Source organism: Erpetoichthys calabaricus, chromosome 6, assembly GCF_900747795.2.
Source record: "Erpetoichthys calabaricus chromosome 6, fErpCal1.3, whole genome shotgun sequence".
NCBI classification, from domain to species: domain Eukaryota; kingdom Metazoa; phylum Chordata; class Cladistia; order Polypteriformes; family Polypteridae; genus Erpetoichthys; species Erpetoichthys calabaricus.
Genome location: NC_041399.2, coordinates 71,437,421 through 71,459,489, shown reverse-complemented (window position 1 = coordinate 71,459,489; position 22,069 = coordinate 71,437,421). Strand labels below are relative to the sequence as shown.

General features: G+C 34.2%; 2 protein-coding genes across 4 annotated transcripts in view; one reads left to right on the top strand and one right to left on the bottom strand.

The window, feature by feature from the left end:
- Positions 1–8,613, top strand: part of gnal (guanine nucleotide binding protein (G protein), alpha activating activity polypeptide, olfactory type) — a 334,655-nt gene extending 326,042 nt beyond the window's left edge. Inside the window, exon 12 of one of the 2 annotated variants that reach the window (XM_028803686.2) lies at positions 7,609–8,613. In XM_028803686.2, the coding sequence (XP_028659519.1) occupies positions 7,609–7,755 (147 nt within the window). In that variant the 3' untranslated portion in view covers positions 7,756–8,613. The remainder of the gene's footprint in view (positions 1–7,608) is intronic. The other variant, XM_028803687.2, reaches the window with a different exon arrangement.
- A 1,749-nt stretch (positions 8,614–10,362) lies between these two features.
- The window catches only part of mppe1 (metallophosphoesterase 1), a 75,084-nt gene continuing 63,377 nt past the window's right edge, over positions 10,363–22,069 (bottom strand). The window contains exons 6-9 of one of the 2 annotated variants that reach the window (XM_028803241.2): positions 15,497–15,565; positions 14,923–15,045; positions 13,316–13,456; positions 10,363–10,600 (exon numbers count right to left, since the gene is read on the bottom strand). In XM_028803241.2, the coding sequence (XP_028659074.1) occupies positions 10,418–10,600; positions 13,316–13,456; positions 14,923–15,045; positions 15,497–15,565 (516 nt within the window). In that variant the 3' untranslated portion in view covers positions 10,363–10,417. The remainder of the gene's footprint in view (positions 10,601–13,315; positions 13,457–14,922; positions 15,046–15,496; positions 15,566–22,069) is intronic. The other variant, XM_051928875.1, reaches the window with a different exon arrangement.

The window sequence follows — 22,069 nt, the reverse complement described above, 5'->3', positions numbered from 1 at the left end:
GTTTCCTCTAACAATTATTAGATAGGTTCTAAGGAAAAATCTGCGAATGGCTGAGGCCGCAAACTCTGAACCGCAACTTCACGGGGGTCTTCTGTATATAAAATCCTAAGCCTAAAAGTGCAACGATTTTGTGTACTGATTTTATGTCACGTTTTTTTGTCACACTTTAACACTAGAATTACCAGAGCCTACGAAAAAACTTGTAGATCCAGCCCACCTTAAATCCCATCACACCTCTCCGTTAGCGTCTTTTGTCCTGTAAATGGGCCGATAAAGAAAAGCAGCAAGCAGCCTGCTATTTCATCCTCCCACCGCCGCAGGATGTGCACAAAGTTCTCCCAGCTCATGCCTTGATTATCTGGGAGTGAAGTGCTGGAGTTTTAGAATAGAAATAATAGATCGTTCTTTGGAACACATGCATTTCATGTATGTTCCGTTTTTACAATAATCTGTGTAAACACATTGTTAAAACAGAAACGTTTTAAATATTTTACTAGTAAATGACAAAATGTTGGCATAAACTATATAATGTATGAAGCCTGAAGTCCAAAGATCAAATGAACACTTTCACAAAAGGTTCAAGGATAAGACAACAGTTTCTGTGGCGTAGCGGTAAGAATTGCTGACTTGTAATCAAGAGTCCCCGGTTCGATCCTGACTGCCTCCTATATTTGCCGTTTTCAGTAGTGAGCTGCTCTTATTGTTAATATTATACAGTACACACATACATTTAGTTTGCGCCTGTAACAGACGGTGTGCATTTATAGTACTTCTAAAAGTTGCCTTTTTTTTTCACTTTTATTCTCTCAGTCACGATACATACTACCGCCCCCCCAGGGATCTGACACTGTTACTTTTTATTTGAAACTAGGAATAACTGTAGAGATTTTTCGTAGGCTCTGGTAACTAGTGTTAAATCTAATTTAAAATTATTTTAAAACCTACATATATGTTTGATATCATTCTTTTCAGAATTTATTAAACTTTAATGTGATGTTAGATTTTCTTCTTATTCCATTTTTAAATTATAAATTAAAAAATATCAAGAACTCACGTCCCACGAGACAAGATTTAACCAAGAGATTTAACCATGCACGGGGCCGGAAATAAAATAGAAAGAGTAGGACAGCTGCTGTACAGGCTTTTAAATGTTTGAAGCACCGTGCAAGATGCAGATCATGCGGCACAGCAGCAGCAAGCCAGCAGCTGATCGAGCAAAGAGGAGGTAAAAAAAAAAAAACCTCTTATTATTTTCCCATTGTATCACCATTTAAGAGGGGGTTTTGGAGGAGTGACAAGTCTCCTTGGGGTGCGTTCAGTTCCCCTCTTCACATCTTGAGTGGCAGACTGGCCACAACTGGGAGTTGGGCACCAAAGGTGCCAGGGGGGCTCGCCCCCCTAGTATGCTATTTTTAGAGTAATCATCAGTACTTCTCTGATGAAATTTATTTTCAAACAAAATATCAAATGTTTCACATATTATGTTTTTTTTAAGGGTCCATGATTTCTCAGATTGCAAACACATGTAATTTATGTTGCTTGGTGACATAAAACAGTACTTGTTTGTGTTATAGTGGGTGTGAGTGTGAGTGTGGCCCAGCAATCACCTGCAAACCTGTTAAAGGTAAATAATATAAGACATTATATTAAAGATAGATGATTGCAGCTCACATTTTAAAAATTAGTAAGAAAGCCTTTTTCAAGCAGAACTGCTAAAGATACCAGTGAAAATCCCCCATTAAAGATACACAACAGTTATTTAGTTTGATTTAACTTTTTACCTTCAGCAAAATTTTGATATTAAAAGCATATTGTTTAATGTGAATAAAAGTATGATGATTGACCACTTTATTAAGTATACCTTACCTTTTCAATTTAGTTTATTGTTTTATAGTACACTTTATTGAGTGCAGGCTCACAGCACTATAGTTTACTAATTGTATTATGTATACAAATAAAGATACAGGTTTCTTTAAACACACAGTAAGTCACAGAAATTTCATACATAGAACCCAACAAAGCATGTTCATTAATATTACCCTTGAGCTGTGTCCAGTTGACAAAGGAGGAGAGAAAAACAAAAACTTCAGTCAGCAGCATCCGTGGAGAAAATAAACCTCTAAGGGGTCATCAGTCGGTTATAAAGACTAACACCAAGTCAAACACAGTCACAGTCCTTGAGTCATAGGCCAACTTTCTGACCACTGCCTTATGGGCATTCTATAGTATATGTCTGTGATGTGCTTTTATATGATATTAAAATATTTTTTATATGATTTTAAAATATTTTCTTCTTCTGATTCCAAAGTTCCCAGTATGTCAGGTGTTGTTCTTCTGGCAGAATAAACTATTTAAAATTTTATTTATATAGCACTTTCCAGGAACAAATGTAAGGAAGTGCTTTAAAAACAGTCATCATAGATACAAAAAAGTGAGTTAATAAATTAAAACCAGAAATGAAATGCATAGACGTATACCATAAAACTTTAGCAACACCCAAAAGTAAACTAAGCAAACTAAAATTAAGAGTAATATGCATAGGCATGCACAATAAAACTTGATAACACACAAAAGCAAACTTGAACAAATCCAGACCAGAAAAAAATACATAGGCTTTCACAGTAAAACTAAGTAATGTTTATTAAAGTGGACTTGGTCACATTAAAGCCAGGAAAAAAATGCATGGATATGCACAATAAAACACAGTACAATTACACAAAGGCCAGCTTGAATAAGAGGGTCTTAAGCTTCTTTGTAAAAATTTCCACATTATGGACCACAGCCTCAAACACAAAATGTCCTTTAGTCCTAAGTCTGGTGCAAGGGTTAGCTAACGGACCTTGATGAGAAGACCTCAAAGACCTGGATATTATATAAGGACACATTAGCTCAGTAATATCAGTAGGAGTTTGATCATGTAGCACTCTAAAAGTGAGAGCTAGGATTTTAAAATGAACGCTAGGAAGAGAAACAGAATAGAGAATGGTTAGGAATGGTTCATAATTATTGTAGTACTTATATTTTTATACAAATAATTAACAAAAAGATGTAGTATGCACAGCTAATCAGCAGCTGTAATCAAGGTACGTTAGAAAAGTAGTAAATCTTCTGTTTCAGTTTAAAAACTGAGACCGAAGGGCATCTCTTATATTAGGAGGTGGGTCTCACCACAGCTTTGGGGCACTATAGCGTAAAGCTTGACAATTTTTCTCCTCCCCGTCCCCTCCCACCTGTTAGTTTCTTTGTAATCTTTAGCAAGCTGGCACCTTGAGATCTCAATGCTCACTCTGGTTTGAAGTAATAGGTTCAGGGAGATGAGCAAGGCCTTGACAATTTTCAGCTTTTTGCATAAGAGGGAATACTTTGAAATCCACTCTAAGCTTAACAGGAAGCCAGTGTAAAGAACAGGAAGATGTGTGGTCCTACTTTGTATTTCTTCTACTGTAGTTCACTAAGTGTTAACTTTCTTGAATTCAGAGCATAATATAGTGACTATAGTAATAAGCAAGATTTATCATATATTACTGATGTCAGTGAGTTCTTACTGTTTTGGCAATTATTAGCATCAGTGGGGTTACTTGCAACGGGGCTGCTTTTTCTGCTTACAGGCATAGTAGTAGGTTGGTGGTGACATTGTTTCCTCTTTGTTCCTGCGAGATGGGCAACATGGTTCCCACTTTCAGACTGTGTGCATCCAAAAGTTCATGAGTGCTTTGTGTTTTAGTGTTTAGTATTTTAATTTTGTTTTATGCAGTAATTTGAATCAACACTTCTGTATTTTAGTGACTTAATATGACTGTAGTCAAACTCCATTCTTTTCAGGCTGTTTATAGTGACACTTTGGACCATCCCTATGTTTCAGAGTATGTGGAATCTCTCTGCAAAGGCAAAATTAACTTAAGAAAACAGCTATCCTGTTGCAGGGTGGATATTAGCAGTTTAAGAAAAGCATATTAAGCAATCCACAACTGTTTAGTTTAACTTTGTGTTTTGGTGAATGGTTTCCCAACTTTTATGCATTTATTTTTTGTGGATTGTGTGTTTTAGTTCACATATTAGATAAGTGTATCTTACATTTGGAAACTTTGTTTTCTTTCTCCCTATAAATTAGCATTAGAATGCAAACAAAATTGTAAGTGAAGCATTTCTTTACACTGATCACTTATTTTGCATTTGCTTACTCCTTTTCTATGTTAACCTAATGTTGTCTTATTTTAATTTCTTATTTTGTCTTTTATTTTTCTTTTCTTCATTATGTAAAGCACTTTGAGCTACTTTTTGTATGAAAATGTGCTATATAAATAAATGTTGTTGTTGTTGTTCTGTAGAATTAAATCTTACATCGAATTAATTGAAAGTTGTATAAACAGAGCTTTGAGATACCTGTGAATAACACATTGCAGTAGTCAGTCCTACTAGAAAAAAAATGTATAAATTGATTTCTCAGGGTCCTTCACATTTAGAAACATTTATAGATTTAGAGTATTTTAAGCAGGAATAAACCGTTTTTAGAGGGGTGTTGTAATGTGTGTTTTAAAAGAAATTCTGGTGTCAAAGATAATGCAAATATACTGACATATTCCTGGAACTATTCTTGAGCTTTTCTAACTTTGTATTGTGGAGCATTATACTCCTAAAAATGGTCATTAACACATGGCGACACAAAGGATGCACCTGATTGGCCACAATTTTCAGATATCCTGTGGCATTTAAATACATATGTTATTCTACTCATATCAAAGGGCCCATGTCCATGAAACACAGACTACATAATTAAACTGTGTTAATGCCCCACACCTCAAACACAAGCACACAAAACACATTCCTGGGTTCAAATAAAAGGGTTTAATTGCAAAATACCTTGTACCAACAATAGATAGGTGTTTCATCTTTCTCTCCCTCTCTCTACACTGCACTGCTACTCCTCCAGTTAAGTGTTGCCTATTTCTGCTCCCAGCTCCAACAAACATAGACAAGGGAGTGCGGTCTCTTTTATGGAGGACCCAGGAGTACTTCCAATGACATGAAGCAACCAGTTGGAAACATGGGTTATGAGAAAGCCAGGGGGATACTCCCCTGGCAGCACTCTCTATTGTCAGCCCTGGATCTCTACAGGACTCCTCCTCCGGACTCCAACTCCCATGCAGCCCTTCAGGTGTCCAAACTGGGGCTTTATTGATGGACACAGCCATCTATTAAAGTGGGGGTGAACTGCTCCCTGCTCCTGCCAGTTCTTGTGATCTTGGGTCCCAGGACCAGGATCATAAGGCATTCTGACTTGAATTTTGCCCCTATCTAGTCCAACCTTCCATTATGGCATCCTGGCTGGGTAACGACTCCACCTGCATCCTGGGTGGGACACCCAATTATCCTCTTGTGGCATCTACTACTGTTACTAAAAAGAGGCAATTTTTATTCATCCATCAACTTGGATCAGCTGAAACAAGTATTTATATCACCATTTTTTTAGTTCCCCAGTGCTTGTGTCCTATAGCCCACAGCAACCACACCTTCATGCTATTCACTGTCAAGTACATCTTGGCTGGGTTGTTGGCTGTCCATGACAGAAAAAGTAGAAAAATCATTTATTGCCTTAGTCATCTGTCATCACTGTAGTTATGCTTATACCAGTTATTTTATTTTTATTTTTTTACTCTGCTTACATATACAGCTGATATCAGGTTCTTGATGTTAGGTCTCCTTTTATCTGGGGTCTTACCTAAGATCACAGGTCTTACATTATCAACATATTTATTGGATAGTGGACAACTCTCAATATACCTGTGATACTGTTGTGTATGAAAATCATAACAGGGTTGCTGTTCCTGATGGTTGATATCCGCCACCATATGTGCATATGTAAAATTTTAGCCTTAGCCATTCTCTCTCTTTATTGCACTTACACTTAAGCTGTTGGTGGCAGCCAGTTTGAAAAGGTTTTACTATACTGTATAACATAGGTTACTGATTTTTTTTAAGCAGCTTCAGGTGGAAATTGAAAAAGAAAGACACAGCTATTAGTCTCTACAGCTTTTTAATGCAGCTGTCTTTAGATTGTAGGTTACAAAAAAGTAGAAATGTTATTTCTTTTAAGAAGAACATTTTAAGGGCTAAAAAACACTGTAAAACTGTTACTGTTCTTTCTGAAAAAAATACTTCAAGCAGGAATGGATAATACGTTTATAAATTAAAAGAAAATCAGTACTGCTTACATAAGCAAAAATAATCATTAACTAAGAGGAAAATCTAGTGCCAAGGTTGTTATTGACTACAGCTATAGAGAAACCTGTGTTTCACAGTTAGTTCACTAATGCATGAATGTAATTATTTTTCTTATATTTCCTGTTCTCTGTAAAAACAAAAACTGAGTAATTTTAGTGTATTTTCAAATTCCTCATCATGCAGTACACCTCACCAGCATGGAGACAGGATTCAGGAACAGTTTTAATCTGAGTGATGTCAATTATTATGAAAACATAAGAAATTTGACAAACAAGATGAGACCATTTAGTCCATCAAGCTTGTTTGTTTAGGTAATAACTCAGATGCTAATCTTAGTGTCTCAGCTGAACAGGGCTAACTTAGAATTTAGTAAACAGCCTACCCTATATAAAATTGACAGTTTTAGTCTCACTCAGTAATGTATGATGTAAATTTACTGTAATTAATGTAATTATAATGCATATTCAGTTTTAATATTGTCACAGCTGTAGATCCAAAAGTTGGACATTTTCCTCATTTAAGCACAGTGATGTTTACCTAAATTGTAGGAGGTGATCAATCAGAATAGTATTTAAACGTCTTCATCCATGATTTGTGCACATGAGGAATAAAGAAATGTCCTCTTCATGCCCCACCTCACCTCACGATGTGAATCTTACCATTTTTTCCTGTATTAAAGAGCAAACAATTGTGCCCCTATTAATGAGTTTTAAAGGTTTAGCTCTTAGATATGTGTGTATGTTTTGTTGTAGTTTTTTTCTCATTAAGAGGTGCAGCTGTGTTACAGTTTAGCAAACAGCAACAGTACAGCAGCCATTAGCACTAATAACTCCTGATTTTACAAAAAATGGCTGTAAGTTTGCTGTTTTTAATGCTGATAATGTTTAACTGAAATATAAATTCTTTTCCCTGGATGTTGACCTTTTTATGATAATCTTGTTTGTAGTTCTATCAAAAGTATGTAATTTTTTAAATCAAATCTGTAACACAGATTACTAGGCATCATTTTTTTGTTTCATGTTGATGCTTTAAATTTAAAGATGCATTTCAGGGTATATTGAGAGGTCATCATAAAAGTTACATGTGAAATTCAAAAGATTTTTTTCCAAGCAATGTATGAAAAAAATACACCCAGCAAATGTATATGTATTTCATATGTAATAGTTAAAATATTTTTACTTGAGTACTATTTGAGTATATTTTAACCTTCCATAACAAGGTAGACAAATTATCAAGTTATAATTATATGTTTGTGCTTTTTTTCTGGTTAACAGAAATATTAAATGCAAAATGTAGGTTGCTTTATATCGTTGAGACTTTTATTTCTTTGTTATATGCACTTTGTATCAAAATGGTAATTTGACTTTTTTTTATTCCTTTTTGCAGAGGATCAGCACAGCAAGTGGGGACGGCAGACACTACTGCTACCCTCATTTCACGTGTGCAGTAGACACAGAAAACATTCGCAGAGTGTTCAACGATTGTCGAGACATTATTCAGAGAATGCATCTGCGCCAGTATGAACTGTTATGATCAGGAACAGCTTGGAACCTGTGGTTTTAAATTCCTTGTTCCTCTTTCTATAACTGTCCCACACAGGGTGGAAGAATACCAGTGAAGCGAGTGTCAGATCTTTTTTGTCTTTTACTTTCATTGTAAATCTAACACCCACCAAAGCCATTGAAGTGTGAAATATGGGCTTGTTCCTTTGATTTTGTCATTCCCATAATTGGGTAGATACAAAATTAATTGTAATAGCTTTATTTTGTGGTTGTTTTATTTTCTTAGGCCATTGATTACTTCTGTCTTTTGTTCTTTTTGTATTGGATCTGTTCCTGCTCATTTTAAAGCAAGTTATGTCAAGACAGTCATATGTTAATCTTTAGATGGCACATGGTCTGTCTTTAGATCTGTCCCTGTGTGGGCTTCTATTTTTCTTTTCCTTTTTTCTTTTAAACACTGAAGAGTACTTGATGGGGAAAAATGATATAATGCACTTTGCATCAGGTTACTAAATAATGTTGAGGAAGTATATACACAATGTAGCAGCACCACAATATTTATTATTCTGTCACAGTTTTTAGCGCTCCGAGTTGCAGGTCGACTGAGAAATAACTGACCTCCTCTTTTAAGCCGTTTAAAGGCACAGAAGTAGAATAGATAAAAGAGGCATGGTAAGAAGAGAAGCAATTATTTTCTGGGGTCTTAGAGGCTAAAAGTCTCTGCACACCTTTGAACAGCAGCTGCTTTCAGCCTATTGTGTTTAGGAAGAAACCTACCACACTCATTAATGTTTTTTGTTCTGTCCATAAATGATCCTGTTAGATTAGATCATTCTTGGACAATGGTCCTCCCTTTGTATGTATATATATAAATATATATATATATATATATATATATATATATATATATATATATATATATATATATATATATAATTTATACATGCACATACGTATATTTACACACACGTGTTTGTGTTCATTTATGCGTGTGGGTATATATAATTCACACACGCACATCAACACAATTATATATGTATATATACAAAAATTCTATAATACTTGTGTGTATGTGTGTGTATATTATATATATATATATATATATATATATATATATATATATATATATAAAGGAATAAGGATTTTGTTTTGTTTTATTGCTGGTTTATTATCTTGTACAGACTGTAAAATGTAATATTATTTTGTACAACTTTATTGAAAAAATACTTGTAGAAGATCTTTGTGCCTTGATTATGGCTGTACCTGTAAAATGAGCTAAGATGTAAGTATGTTTTTGATTGCGCTGTACAGCTTGATGTCAACCCAGTCTACAGTAATTGCTGCAGACCAGGACTTTATCTGTAGAAATTAGATTTTTTTTTTCTGGTTTATAAAAAAGGAAATGCTTTTTCGTAAAATCCTGTATAATTATGCAAATTAACCACTTACCTACAGTGATGACCAGATGTTGCAACAACATGCCTTTTTTCTTTTTCTTTTTTTTTTGTTTCATTCTTAGCTTTAAAACATTGGAATCCATTCTAAGTGTCCAAATTGCAACCTGGCGTTGTTTAAATAGGATCCAACTTTTTGACGATAAGATGATGTGTGTATGCGCTGTGTGCATGAAACTTTATGTATGTGTGTATGCAAGATTGTGCATATATATTTACAAATGCACATATGTATGAAATATAAAAATGATATATGTGTAAACGTATATGTGTACATATATGAAGGTATGTGTATATACATAAATATACACAAACACACATATATATATTACAGATATATACAGAAAGATGCAAATTTGTGATTGTGTGTGTATAAACAGAGAGAAAGAGAGAGAGTTTGTGCGCTAGAGAGACTGGTAATTCTTTGGTCATTCATAGACCTTCACAATTGCACAGGCATATTGTGAATGTGTGAGCACCATTAAATAGGCTCTTAAATCCTTGTAACAACAGCAGCTTTTATTATGTAAGTAAATAGTTAAAGAGGAAAAAGCAAATAAGGTGTTATCCCTTGTGTCTGGCCTAAGAGAATTACAAAATTATATTTTTATTTCTCTTTTAATAAAGAGGCACATTAGAAATGTTTCTTTTATTTTAAAAATTGTAAAATCAAGATATGTGAATATTTCTCAGACTTGAATAATTTATGCAAATATTTCTCAGAACAAGTTGTGGTACAGTGCGATTTAAAGAAGAAAAAGCAAAAATTGCTTTAGCAATAAGGCATGTCCTTTATAGTAACTATTTCATTGCTTTTTATTGATACATTCTGTAAATGTTTTATGTCTCCAAATATATAATTTTCTTGTGTCCAAAATGACATGTACAGTTTGTACAATTGTTCCAATTACATTTGCAATAAGAGACACCCACATTAGGTGTTAATGTACTTTACTTAATTAATTTATTTTCGTTTCATAGTTACCATTCCAATTTCTAGCAAGGCTTTTTTTTGTTTTTTAATTTTGATGAGTATGAGCTCTTTAGCTTCCTGTGCTCATGTCACCTTTTTTAAATCACAGGGACTAAACTATAGTGTAGTAATACAATGAAGAAGACATTAACTTACCAATGGAAAAAAAATATTGTTTTATTATAATTTACGCTTTAATGCTATTTCATAAGTCACAAGATTAATCTGTTTCGGCAAATCATTGAAATGTGTGATTGGAAAAAGAGTCACAGGATTTTATGCTTGCTAACCAGACACTGTGCATAGTGAAGATTCTTTTTCAGTAGTTGACAATATGTTAATATTATGATGATCAACAGAGCACCAGCACTGCAGTAAATGGATATAACGGTGCTCTCACGGGGCAGAAAACACTTGGAGAGAGTAAAATTGTATGAGGATATGCTGCCCTGTGGAGAAAAGAAAGACATTCAATGAATTAACAGTTATATGGTAGTTATTAGTTATTTTGAGGCAGTACTTATTTAAATAAACAAATCTGGAAATGAAAACAAAACTGTAGTAATCTTAATCATAACATTCAATATGTAGAAAGACTGTCCAGTGCTGAAAATATTCTCTTTCTGAACAGTTTTGTCAAGCACAGTTATGTTTTATCATAATCAGTCCCCAAATTTCTTTAATACAGTTTGCCTTACTTTTCTATGTAGTTTCTTTTTACTTTACCTAGCAAGCTCCATTTTTGTACATCCATTTCTGCCATCTTTTGCATAGGTTTTCTAGAAGAAGGCCATTCAGAAAAATGGGCTTTTTTGTTATATTAATCCGTCCGTCCTTCCATTCATTTTTGTAATTTATGGCATGCACTTCTGGATCACATTACTGATAAGTTGAATTACAAGAGACGTATAGTGCCTGACATGTCTTACAATTATAGATGTAAAAGAATTTAAAACAAAGCAGTTCAATTTATTCTTATAAAGCGCACTTCCACTTACTGTATAAGCCTAATTTGTAAATGTATATGCCTAAATTTGTAAAATGCACAAAAGCAATGTAACCAAGTTGAAATGAGAGATACTATATCCAAAACATAAAACTAAAGTCTGAGAAATCCACAATAAGATATTTATCTTTTCATTTAATTGGATTATGCATTTCTCTTTTTACAAAATGAGCCCTTTCTTTAAAATAGTTGTTTTATACTTAAAGATTGTAGTTGGCCACAATTACACAACAAAAATGTGATTGGCTTTAGATAGTCACACTAATTGTGACTAACTTGCAATTAGTTGTAATGAACATAGAATGTGCAATATTAAAAGGCAGTTGCCATCGCTATTGTAGAATATGAAAGTAAAATATTTAAAAACAGATTAAGAGCAAAATATTTTGCACTTTAGTATGAATTCAGTTTTACCTATTTATATATCTGACAACACTTCTAGAGATGCTGCTTTTGCATTTTAAACACTGTTAAGCCTATACGTTTAATGTGATGCTGTTAAGGCAAGCACACCTTAAAAATATAAACATAACTTTAAATTTTAGTATACATAATAGCATATATTATTAAAGTATTAGTCTGTAGCATATGAGGAGAATTTATGCGTGGTTTGCTTATGTGTACTTCCTCCATCACCTCCCCTACCATTAGCAGTTTTATTCTTTTCAAAATAATTAGTTATTTAATCTGTTAACCCTATATTGATGTTGCTCACATGAATTGCTTCTGCTGTACTTGTTGGCCTGTTTTTCTCTGTTAATTTTAAATGGAACGATTAGCTATATGCAAAGATTGTTCAGTAAGTAAAGCCACAATCACCAAATATTTGGAAAATACAAAAATGTTCATTTGGGCTTCATTTCCAACATTAAGTCTACCCAGAAGATATGAAAACTGTTCCACCACATTGCAAATTTGACTGTTTCTTTGTGTAAAAAAAAAAAAAAAACATTTTTGTTGTTTTTAACACCAAAGTTAAACTATTGTGTTAAATTTCCAGTTACTTGTTAATCCATTATTTCAATTCACTTTTCCTTGCCCACAGTGAGCTCCTACATACATTTCTCTACCACTTATACTCACACTCTCACATATAATAAATGAACGATAGCAAGTTGCTCTTCTGATGGATTTTCATGCTGTGTTGTGCGATTGAGTAACTGAAGCTCCAAAGTCATCACTGTTGCTTGTTTTTGTAGGGCAGTGTGATGCAGCCTGTGTTTATATTTGTGGCTTAACTTATTGAACAATTCTCCTATAACCAGATTATGTATTTTATTTTCTTTCAGGTACAGTACAAATGCTTTGACATGTGTATTTGCCTATACCAAAACTAAGCACATAAGATGCTCATAAGTGGTCAATAGACACAGGTTCAGAAATCAACTTATTACTACTGTATTTTGGTAAAACTCTGTTATACCAATGAGATTGAATTGAAGTGATTGTTTCTTGGATCTGTCTGCACAGATGTGGTTAGAATGTTTTGTATGTGCAATTAATTGCAATCTTTTATTTAACAAAAATATCACACTGTTAACCACATTAAGAAGTTAATCAGGCACCTTCTGTTGAGCACTTTGCCATTTTCTCAGCTATTGGCAACCTGAGACAGACCAAAGTATGAAAGTGTACTGGTTTATGCCACTGGAGTCTAAAGAATGAATGTTTAACCAACACAATAAGAGGAGAAATAAGTTTGATACATAGTCTACTTAAAATGCTTTATTTATTGTTTATTTATATGCAAAGTCATGTAAGACAAATCACAGAAGTCTAGAAATATTAGTTTATTATATATCTTTTTCATTAAACATGGAAAATATTATTTAAGCATTTTGCAAATATAATCCAAAAATAACTTTAGAAATTTATTACTGGTCATTACTAAGGGCATAGGGTTACTTCTTTCTTGTAGGATTTATATGGCCACTTGTTTCATATATATTTTTTTATTGTCTTACCATTATCTGCATATTCTGTATGGCTAGAGTCTGAATTAGCCTGCTCTCATGTATTCAGTCTTGACTGATTCAGGTAGTACCATACTGTATGTAGAAGTTATCTGGAAGGTTAGTATCCTACAATTTTGGAAAAGGCTCCATATTTGGACGTGCATTCATGGGTTAAACCCTACTAAAGGTAGCTTTCATCTTACCAAAATGAAGCTGGGATTGTTGCGGTTCCTCCAGCTGAATGATGGGACACTGATCTCAAGAAACTTCCCACTGTGGAGCTTCTCACAAGCACTGTGTGTATGACCGCTCAAGATCAGCCGGGGCTGAAACCACCAGAGCAGCTACACAGAGAAATGGAAATGATGTGAAATACAGTACTCATCAGGTTAGTTAGGGTACAAGTTTTCCATGTCTACATTAATTTCACATTTTATATAATATTGTACACTGTACAACCTCGGAATAGAAACAAATTTGGAAGGAAAAAAGCTTTGCATTGCAAGAATTGTATACTAGTTTCAGAGAAGAGGTGAGGTGAATGTAAATTATTCTTAAATAAATACATTTTCAACAAAAGGTGCATTTTGCATTAATATGTATTGTTATGGTGATTTTTTTTAATTAATAAGAGAGTGGTTTAAATGTTAAGTAAAGCTCAGACCCTTACCAATGTCTGAACTGTTACAGAGCCCTTTCACACTCCATGTAAATGTCACCATATACAGCATGTAGGATCAGCTGACCACTTAGTGGCACCGCTTTGTCCAAACTGCTGCTGTTTAGACATGTATCTTAATGAAAACAAAACAAGCAAAAATGGTTACTTTGTTCAGAACTACTGAAGCGGTGCAATGTATCTTTGAAGGGGATGAGAGCTGCAGGTAGCCTTTTTGTTCTGCTTCACTTTTACACTAGGATTCTTTCTGTATACACACACAAATACACACACAGTTTACTTAAACGTATTAGATTGTATTATGCGTAAGTGCAGTAGGATTGTAATTTAGAACTATAATTCTGCCACAACGAACTAGATTATAATTTAGCATCCTTAATAACTTATAGTATTCTATTATAACAATAATTGGTTGAACCAAATATATTTAGGAAAGCAGACCACCATGGATTGGATGAGAGTTCACTGCAGAACAATTTACAGCTCCACTGTTGGTTTTTTTTTTGTATTATTTTAAGCATATTTCAGTATGATTAAACTGCAGTGCCCTTTACACATTATTACACTGTAAGGCGCAAAGAAATTCCTAAAAGGTGAGAGATTGTTTTAGAAAATGAAACATAACTCTTACTGGGAGTTATTTTTGGTCTGGAAAATGTATCAGTTGTCTGTCAGCTTTTTGGAGATCATTCAGATCTGTTCTTAAGCAAATGTTAAATTGATAAGAAATGTATTTTAAATATTAATAATATTCATCAGTTTCACAAATCAGAGTATATAAAGCAACATTAATAGCCCATACAACTTTCATTAGGATTCAGATTAGGTATACTTTAGTGAAAAAGGGGAGTTACTGAATATTAACCGGTAAACCTCAAATAAGTTATTTAATCATGGGCAAGAATAATCCAGCTCTTGGTATTATTGAACCTTTTAATAATTAGTGCTGGGTTTCATATTCTGTAACCTTAAAAGCCATCTGAAATAAGTCAGTGCTGCAATTTTTGCAGTTTTGATGAGTTAAAATCCCTCTCAACTAATTTAGATTGAACTCCCACACCCCCAACTGATTCTTATACTTTTATAGATATAGTCACTGTTATAATAAAGTACCACCAGCAAGTGTTTTACCTTGTGAGATGCTACCAAGGAAAGAGAATCGTACTGCTGTTTGAAAACTAGGTTCCTTTCTTCAAGGGTAGCTGCATCTTCCCCAGTACATTCAACATCACTAATTCTGTAAAGCGGGTAATGCTGAAAAACAAAATGAGGACTTTTGTCCATACTGCTTTTTACTCTTTTCCTCTTTTTTATTGTTGCTCTTTACTAGACTTGATTTTCTTTTAAGATATTAATTTCAGCTGAAGTCTCTTTTGATCCCTGTGCAAATCACATATATTTTTCATTTTTGTAAAAAATGAGACTACAACAGCGATTTCCTTACAATTCCTGCAATTTCTTAAGATTAAAAATTTTGCTTAGGTGATAGATACAAAGATAACCTAATGCTGAATAAAATAAAGTTCCCTTCAGAAAAATTGAATATGTCCACAATTCAAGAGTCCTTTTTATGGAAGTCTAAAAAAAGATAAAATAATCACATTATTTACCTTTTTTCATAAAGAAGGATTTGCTTTTAAAACAACCGTACATTATGTAGTGTAAGTTTTAACTACAGCTTAAAATTTTTTTTAGTAAAACTCACCTGAAGGAGGATGGGGCGTGATGCTGGGAGATGTTCAATATCACGGCACTGTTCTTTCATTACATTTTTCTAGAAGCGGAAAAGAAATTTTGAACTTTTTGCCTCTTAGACATACTTTCATAAAGATTTTAAACTATTTATGTAATGCAATTTATGAGGCTTGAATATGGATGAAAAGTTCAAAAGACTTTGGAGTTCTTAAGTAATTTATTTGAAATACACCTTAATAAAAGGATAAGTCTTTGAGTGCCGGTCTGTGTATCTGTCCATTTGCTATGTCTTTGTCATTCTAAAAGATGTTGCATCTCAAACATTAACGCTGCTCTTAAGAATCCCATGTAAAATGGCATATGATAGACACATTGCATGGTGCACTGCAAACGTTACCTAGTATGAGGCCTGCTTTGATTAATTGAATTTCAACCCATCTTTGATGGGTAGCACAGCTAGTTTTTAAAATAAGTGATTTCTAATGCAAGGGTCTCCATTCCTGAAGCTTTACTTCTTCTTTCAGCTGCTCCCGTTAGGGGTTGTCACAGCGGATCATCTTCTTCCATATCTTATTCCTGAAGCTTTACTGATAGCACAAAACAACTAAACATTAAACCAAATCTTTCTTTATCACCCTTTGAAAATAATGGGCAATGTAAACAAAAAAGAACTGGAAGTATGGAAAGCATTTGAAATGTGCCATATCGGGTGAACATTAATAGACTTACCACAGAAAAGAGTCAGTGACCGCAAAGCAAATTCAGAAAAATCAGCAGCAGCTGCCATTTCTTCTAACTTTCAGGATTGCATCCACATCCTGATCTTTAACTCCAAGGCCACATACATTTTCTTTCTGACATTCATATCATCTCCTTTGTGTCCTTATTTTGGATGTAACTCATCCTGAACAGGTTAGTATTTTCCATAAGAGCCTGTCAACTGGTCATGAAATTTACATAACTTTTTCAGCAGTGCTTGTTAGCATTTTCATGTCGTAAACAGGAATGCTAGATACTTTTTTTGAAGAGTGTGATAAAATTAAGTTTAATTTCACTTATTAACCACATTAAGTTTACCCCTTTCAAAATTTAGATAATTAACATTTTTAAACAGTTATGGAAACATTAAGCCAATCTTGCCCAATGAAACTATTGAATCTTCTTGAAGCCAAGCATCAGTTTATTCAGGTGCTTTGGAAACTCTGCATTGCAAGAACATCTTCAAAAGTGTACAAAGGTACTAAATTAAGCAGTCTGGGATGTTTTGGTGTGAATAACATTTTAAAAAACAATTTGTATCTTCCAGTATCACATTAGTGAAGTCAATCGCATCAGTGATCATGAAAGGACAGCCCAAATTACAAGTGGCACTAGCAAGGGGAAGGCTTACCTGTGTTTCTTTTCTGTATTTTTTACCTTTCATTACCACATACACTCTGTTACATTGCTATGATGAATTAAATAATTTTCTCAGATATGATTTGTTTATATAATTAAATACTAATGTTTTACATTCTTTACATATTTATAAATTCACTTAATTTTATATACTACATTTCTATAGTGAGTAGAATCCCATGGTGCTTTATAATTAAATTGATATATTAGAATTGTTTAAATGTATTTTTGTATAACTTGGTAAACAGTGAGTTAGTTGATTTTGTATGGTATATACTGTAATGTGATTTAATTTTGGATGCAGGTTTCAGAACATTTTATTTCACTAGTAATGCATGTTTTCGGTTGTCATTCGACCCATTTCTTGAATCTGCATGGTTCAATTTAAGAGTCACAGTGGTCTAAAGCCTTACCAAGCCATGTCCTTTACAAAGCAGAACCTAGTCCTAGGTTGGGCTTCAGTCCACCACAGGGTACACCTGGTACATTTAGGCTCAGTTGTCAGTCTAACCTGTGTGTCTTTAGGATGTGTGGGATAAGGGAACAGTCATTGGACAAGGATTAAGGAGCTATGAGGCGGCAGCAGCTCAGTCCTCTGAATAACCATTGCACACTCCAGCTACACCAGCCTGAAATGGCAAAAAAGAAGGAGCATGTACACAAAAAAATAATAAAATCTTCTCAAGTAAACCATCAATTTTAATGACCAGGGGTAAGGGTTGGGGGGCAAATCATAAATTTTGTGTTTGCAATATGGCTTTGGTTATCTTAGGTCTGGGCATTGACATGACACAGATAAACCCATTGAAAGTTAAGAAATCAGAATGCAGGAACAAAAATAATTACAATACACAGTTAAACAAATTCCGTACGGAAACCCCCTGATAACCGTTTATCGGAGTGTCCCACTGGTTATTGGCTGAATCGCCTAGTTTACTGATGCAATACCAAACTAAAGAGCTGCTCTGCATTGAACGTTGCCAGTATGTTCGACTGTGCTTATTTTTGCCAGTTCTGCATTACCACCCACCTTTTACAAATGGCCATTTAAAAGCCAATAGGGGGCTTTACAGCACTTCTCTTAGTAGCTGCCTTCCCAGGCAGAGAAGTTGGAAAAGAAAATAAAATGTTTAAATTGTTCCTTTTACTCTCTTCATACAAAAAGACTGCATTGCTAACAGTTTGGATTTGTTCCTTATCATGCTACGTATGCAGTACATTTAGAGCTTGAATTGTCCAGCATGAGATAAACAAAGCCCTGCAAATGTTTCTTTAACTTTTGTTTTAGAAGCTGCTGGATCACAAACGATACTTCCTAATTGTTCTTGTTCCAATCTATATTTTTACTGAAAACACATAGATAGCACTTTTTTTGTCCCAATGGGGAAATGCAGCTTTTTACAGAATTTCAGTAAACAAATATGTAAATAAATATGGTCATATAATATTATAACAAACAGCAATAACCCCCTTTGGAATACACAACAGGAGTACTAAAAAGAAAAGACAAAACTTCTGACTTGACTAAATGTAAAAAGAGCAGTCGCTGTGAGGCATTACACAGGCGTATTGCTGTTAGTATAATGGAGCGCCTAAGCACCTAATGCTTTGGCTTCCTCATCTTCTGGCATGGATCTAATATTTTTAGTTTGACTGAATTGTTTATTACATAAATACCCTTTATGAACATTACAAAATGATGTGGATTAGGCCAATGAAGAATTGTAAGTTTAGATTTGTATGAATCAACATTGTTTATTCATTAAGAAAAGTAGCCTTTTCTTTAAAGAATGGAAGCGATTAAAAAAAACGTTAATAGTACAGGGTTGGTAAATCTCTTTAGCAGTAAATTCAAGTAAATAAACTACAGGTCAAGATAGAAGTTGAGATGCATTTCCAAACATTTTTAGATCAAAACAGTTTGATTTAGTTTGTTATTTCTGACGTTCTATAAAGATGAGAAACATACTCTTCCATATGGTGTCGGTGGTGACATCACACCAAAAGCAAATTTGGAAGTACCTGACCTATAATTCTGTGATCAGAACACAACATACACATAAATAATCAGTAACATTAATTATGAAAGAATCCAAGCTTTGAGCAAAATCCCAAGTAGCATAAAATTGATCTTAAAGTAATTATGTTCATAAGCTGACAGAAGCCCCACAACTAAGGTGCAGTCTGAATGTATCCATCATTTTGTAGTGCAAAAGAGCGGACACATGTACATTTTTTTGGATATCCATAAAATACCCTTTTAGGCTGTAATCCTTCTGGTGAACCAGATGCTGCATGTACAACCATCTTCAGTAAAAGTCAAGAATTTGTCTAAAGTGCAGATTTTGGAGAACCATTTAAAAGCAGCAATGTTTATGAGAGTGAGGCATTTTCAATTGAGGCACTTGAGATGTTCGGTTTATTCAAAGATGACCTAGTATTGAAAAATTACTAGCAAAAAGATCCTTTTGCTCAACAAACTACTGTGCTGTCCTGAGATCTCATGCCCAAGATCTCTTCAGGTTCTTGTGTATTGTACTTTATTCAGTGAACGTGACCACCAAAGATCAGGGGTAAAATCCAGAATAACAATCAGTAAAGAAAGCTTGTATCCAAAGTCACACTTGAAAAATGAATAATCCATGACTATTGATATATTTCTGACAATTTCACCAAATGGTAGAACATTATACCAATTTCATTAATAATAATTAACATCATGCATGTAATACTTTTAAAAATCTTTACTTATTGATTCCATTAGTCCACAGTGTTCAGTTCCTTTTAGTGCCCAAATAGTAACCAAAATATTTTGGTAACTAACTCAATGCTGCCAATGCAGAGGTGGTGGTATAATATACACTTTATAGGCCCTGTCTCCCTTCTACCCTAAGTGAAATTAAGAGGGTTTAAGAATGTGATGTTATCCATTAGTAATGATATCCATGGGCAAATGTATCCAGGGACCATCAGTGGAAGTTAACATTTTCAGTAAGCCAGCCGGGCAGCAATTAATAGAATTCTTTGTACAACATTTATGTCTCCCTCCCTTATGTCTTTATCCATGGTTAGCCGAAGAAAATCTATCCATTTTCTAAACCCTCTTTTCCAAAGTAGAGACATGAAGGAGCTGGAGCCTGGCACATAAAAATGTGTTTTGCAATCTCAGATACCTGGAGATCACAGTCACATCTCCACAATAAACGTTTGATCTAAGGAAGTAAGGTAAGAACAATAAATTACCTGGGACATGTTTGAGATTGGGCTACTCCTTTGAACAATAAGTATCTGTTCCACTAAACATGGGTTCAAATTAAGTTATATAAGAGAAAATTTCAGCCAGAAGAATTTATGCAATAACTTGACTCCTTTAACCCATATTTTTGTGATAATGCATCTGACTGAGCATTTTTATCTCTATTTATGTAAGACATAACCAAAAGACATGGACCAAAGAAAAGCATTTTAATGGACAGATTAAAAGTTTGGTGGTACTTAAATAAGATTTATTTAAGCAGTTTATGAAATAAGCATTCCACTATTTTCTATAGCTAACTTCATTCCAAGAAGTTCTTAACTGCCAACATCAAAATTTTGTTTTTGGAAATTAATAAGTTATACTCACATACATGCTGCTAAGTGGAGTTTATTCATTATCAGTGGTGAGTGTGATGGGAATGAGATGATAATTAGCAACTCCATGCCTATGTTAATGCTTTTATACTGGAAAAGTATGCCTTTTTCTCATAGAAGCAGGGTGTCTGCCTGTCCTAAGTAAGGAGCTCAAGTGCAGCAGGTTCTTGTTCAAGAAAATAAGTTGAAATTATCATGAAATTGTCCCATGAATAGGTGCAGTGATGGCAGACTTGAAGACATTGTTCCAGACTGTGCTCTCAGAGAAAGCCTTCATTTTTGTTTTATTCCCCTATGGTATGAGGTTATGGGTACAAGTCTCAGAGGTGAAGTGTCTGTGATAGTGTGAGGAACTCGGAGGATCCCCGAGTAGAACTATAGGTTCTCCATATTGAAAGGCAACAATTGAAATGGATATGTATTAAGAAACTAGGACATTCTGGATGAGTGGTACATCTCGATTGGCCAGAATTTCCAAGAAAACACTTGCAAGAGTAGCCAAAGATTGGGTGGCTTGACCAGTCCAGCCCAGCATGTCATCATTGCTACTATCCCCAGAAAAAAGCAGAGTGCAAATTAATGAAGTTTAAGGAAATGAGGCGCAGTGATGTAAGTGTAGCACCTGCTCTCACATTTAATGTATTAAACTTTAAATCCAATTGAAGAAAGCATTCTGACTGGGATATTTATTGGAGCAGATGTTCTAACTGGATGAAGATCATTTGTACTTCAATTTCTAAAACAAACTTTCTGTTGGACTCCTTGTTTGGAGTTTTAGTGAAAACAGTGTTTCATGAACTTATGGCAATAGTTGTTATACCCAGTGTACATCAGAACTTGTCTCTGTCAGTCTGGAATGTGCCATTCTCAAACCATGACTACTTCATAGCCCAGGTGCTGCAGAGTTTTTTGGGTTTTTTTGTGGACATTGTATTGTACTTTTCTACCTTTGTTAACCATGATTGTGTAATCTCTTCAAGACTTCATGGAAAATACATGTCTGTTTCACAATATCAAAGCCATTCTTAATGTAGACCAAAACACAGATTCCCAAAAAGTTATTTAAAATATCATTCATAAATGCCTGAAGTCGTCTGTTCTTTGGCCGGTCCAGACAGGATGACTAGGTTCTTGTGATGTTCCGATAGCATGTTAAAAGAGGTTTTCTGTTTAGTTCCTCTCTTTAATCATGATTCATTTTTTAGTATTTCATAATTTTAACTCAATTGAAATAGTTGACCGTCACACTTGATTGAGAAGAGAGTAAATTAAAAGTGATTTTAGAGTCACTTTATTCAATGTCAGGTCATTTATTTTAGAAAGAAGAATCTCACTGCTGCTGGACTTCTAGATGAGTGAATTCATCCAAATGCTATATTATCAGTTATAATTCTTCATTCCCTTTGTCACAGATCCAGCAACAGCATGCTGTCTGTCTTTTAGCGATGGAGCACCAGACAATATACAGTACGTGTGTACGGTGGAATTTCTAAAAAAATTTCTTTACAGGAAAACTTCAAGATAGTCATAATAATATCATCAGACTGAGCAA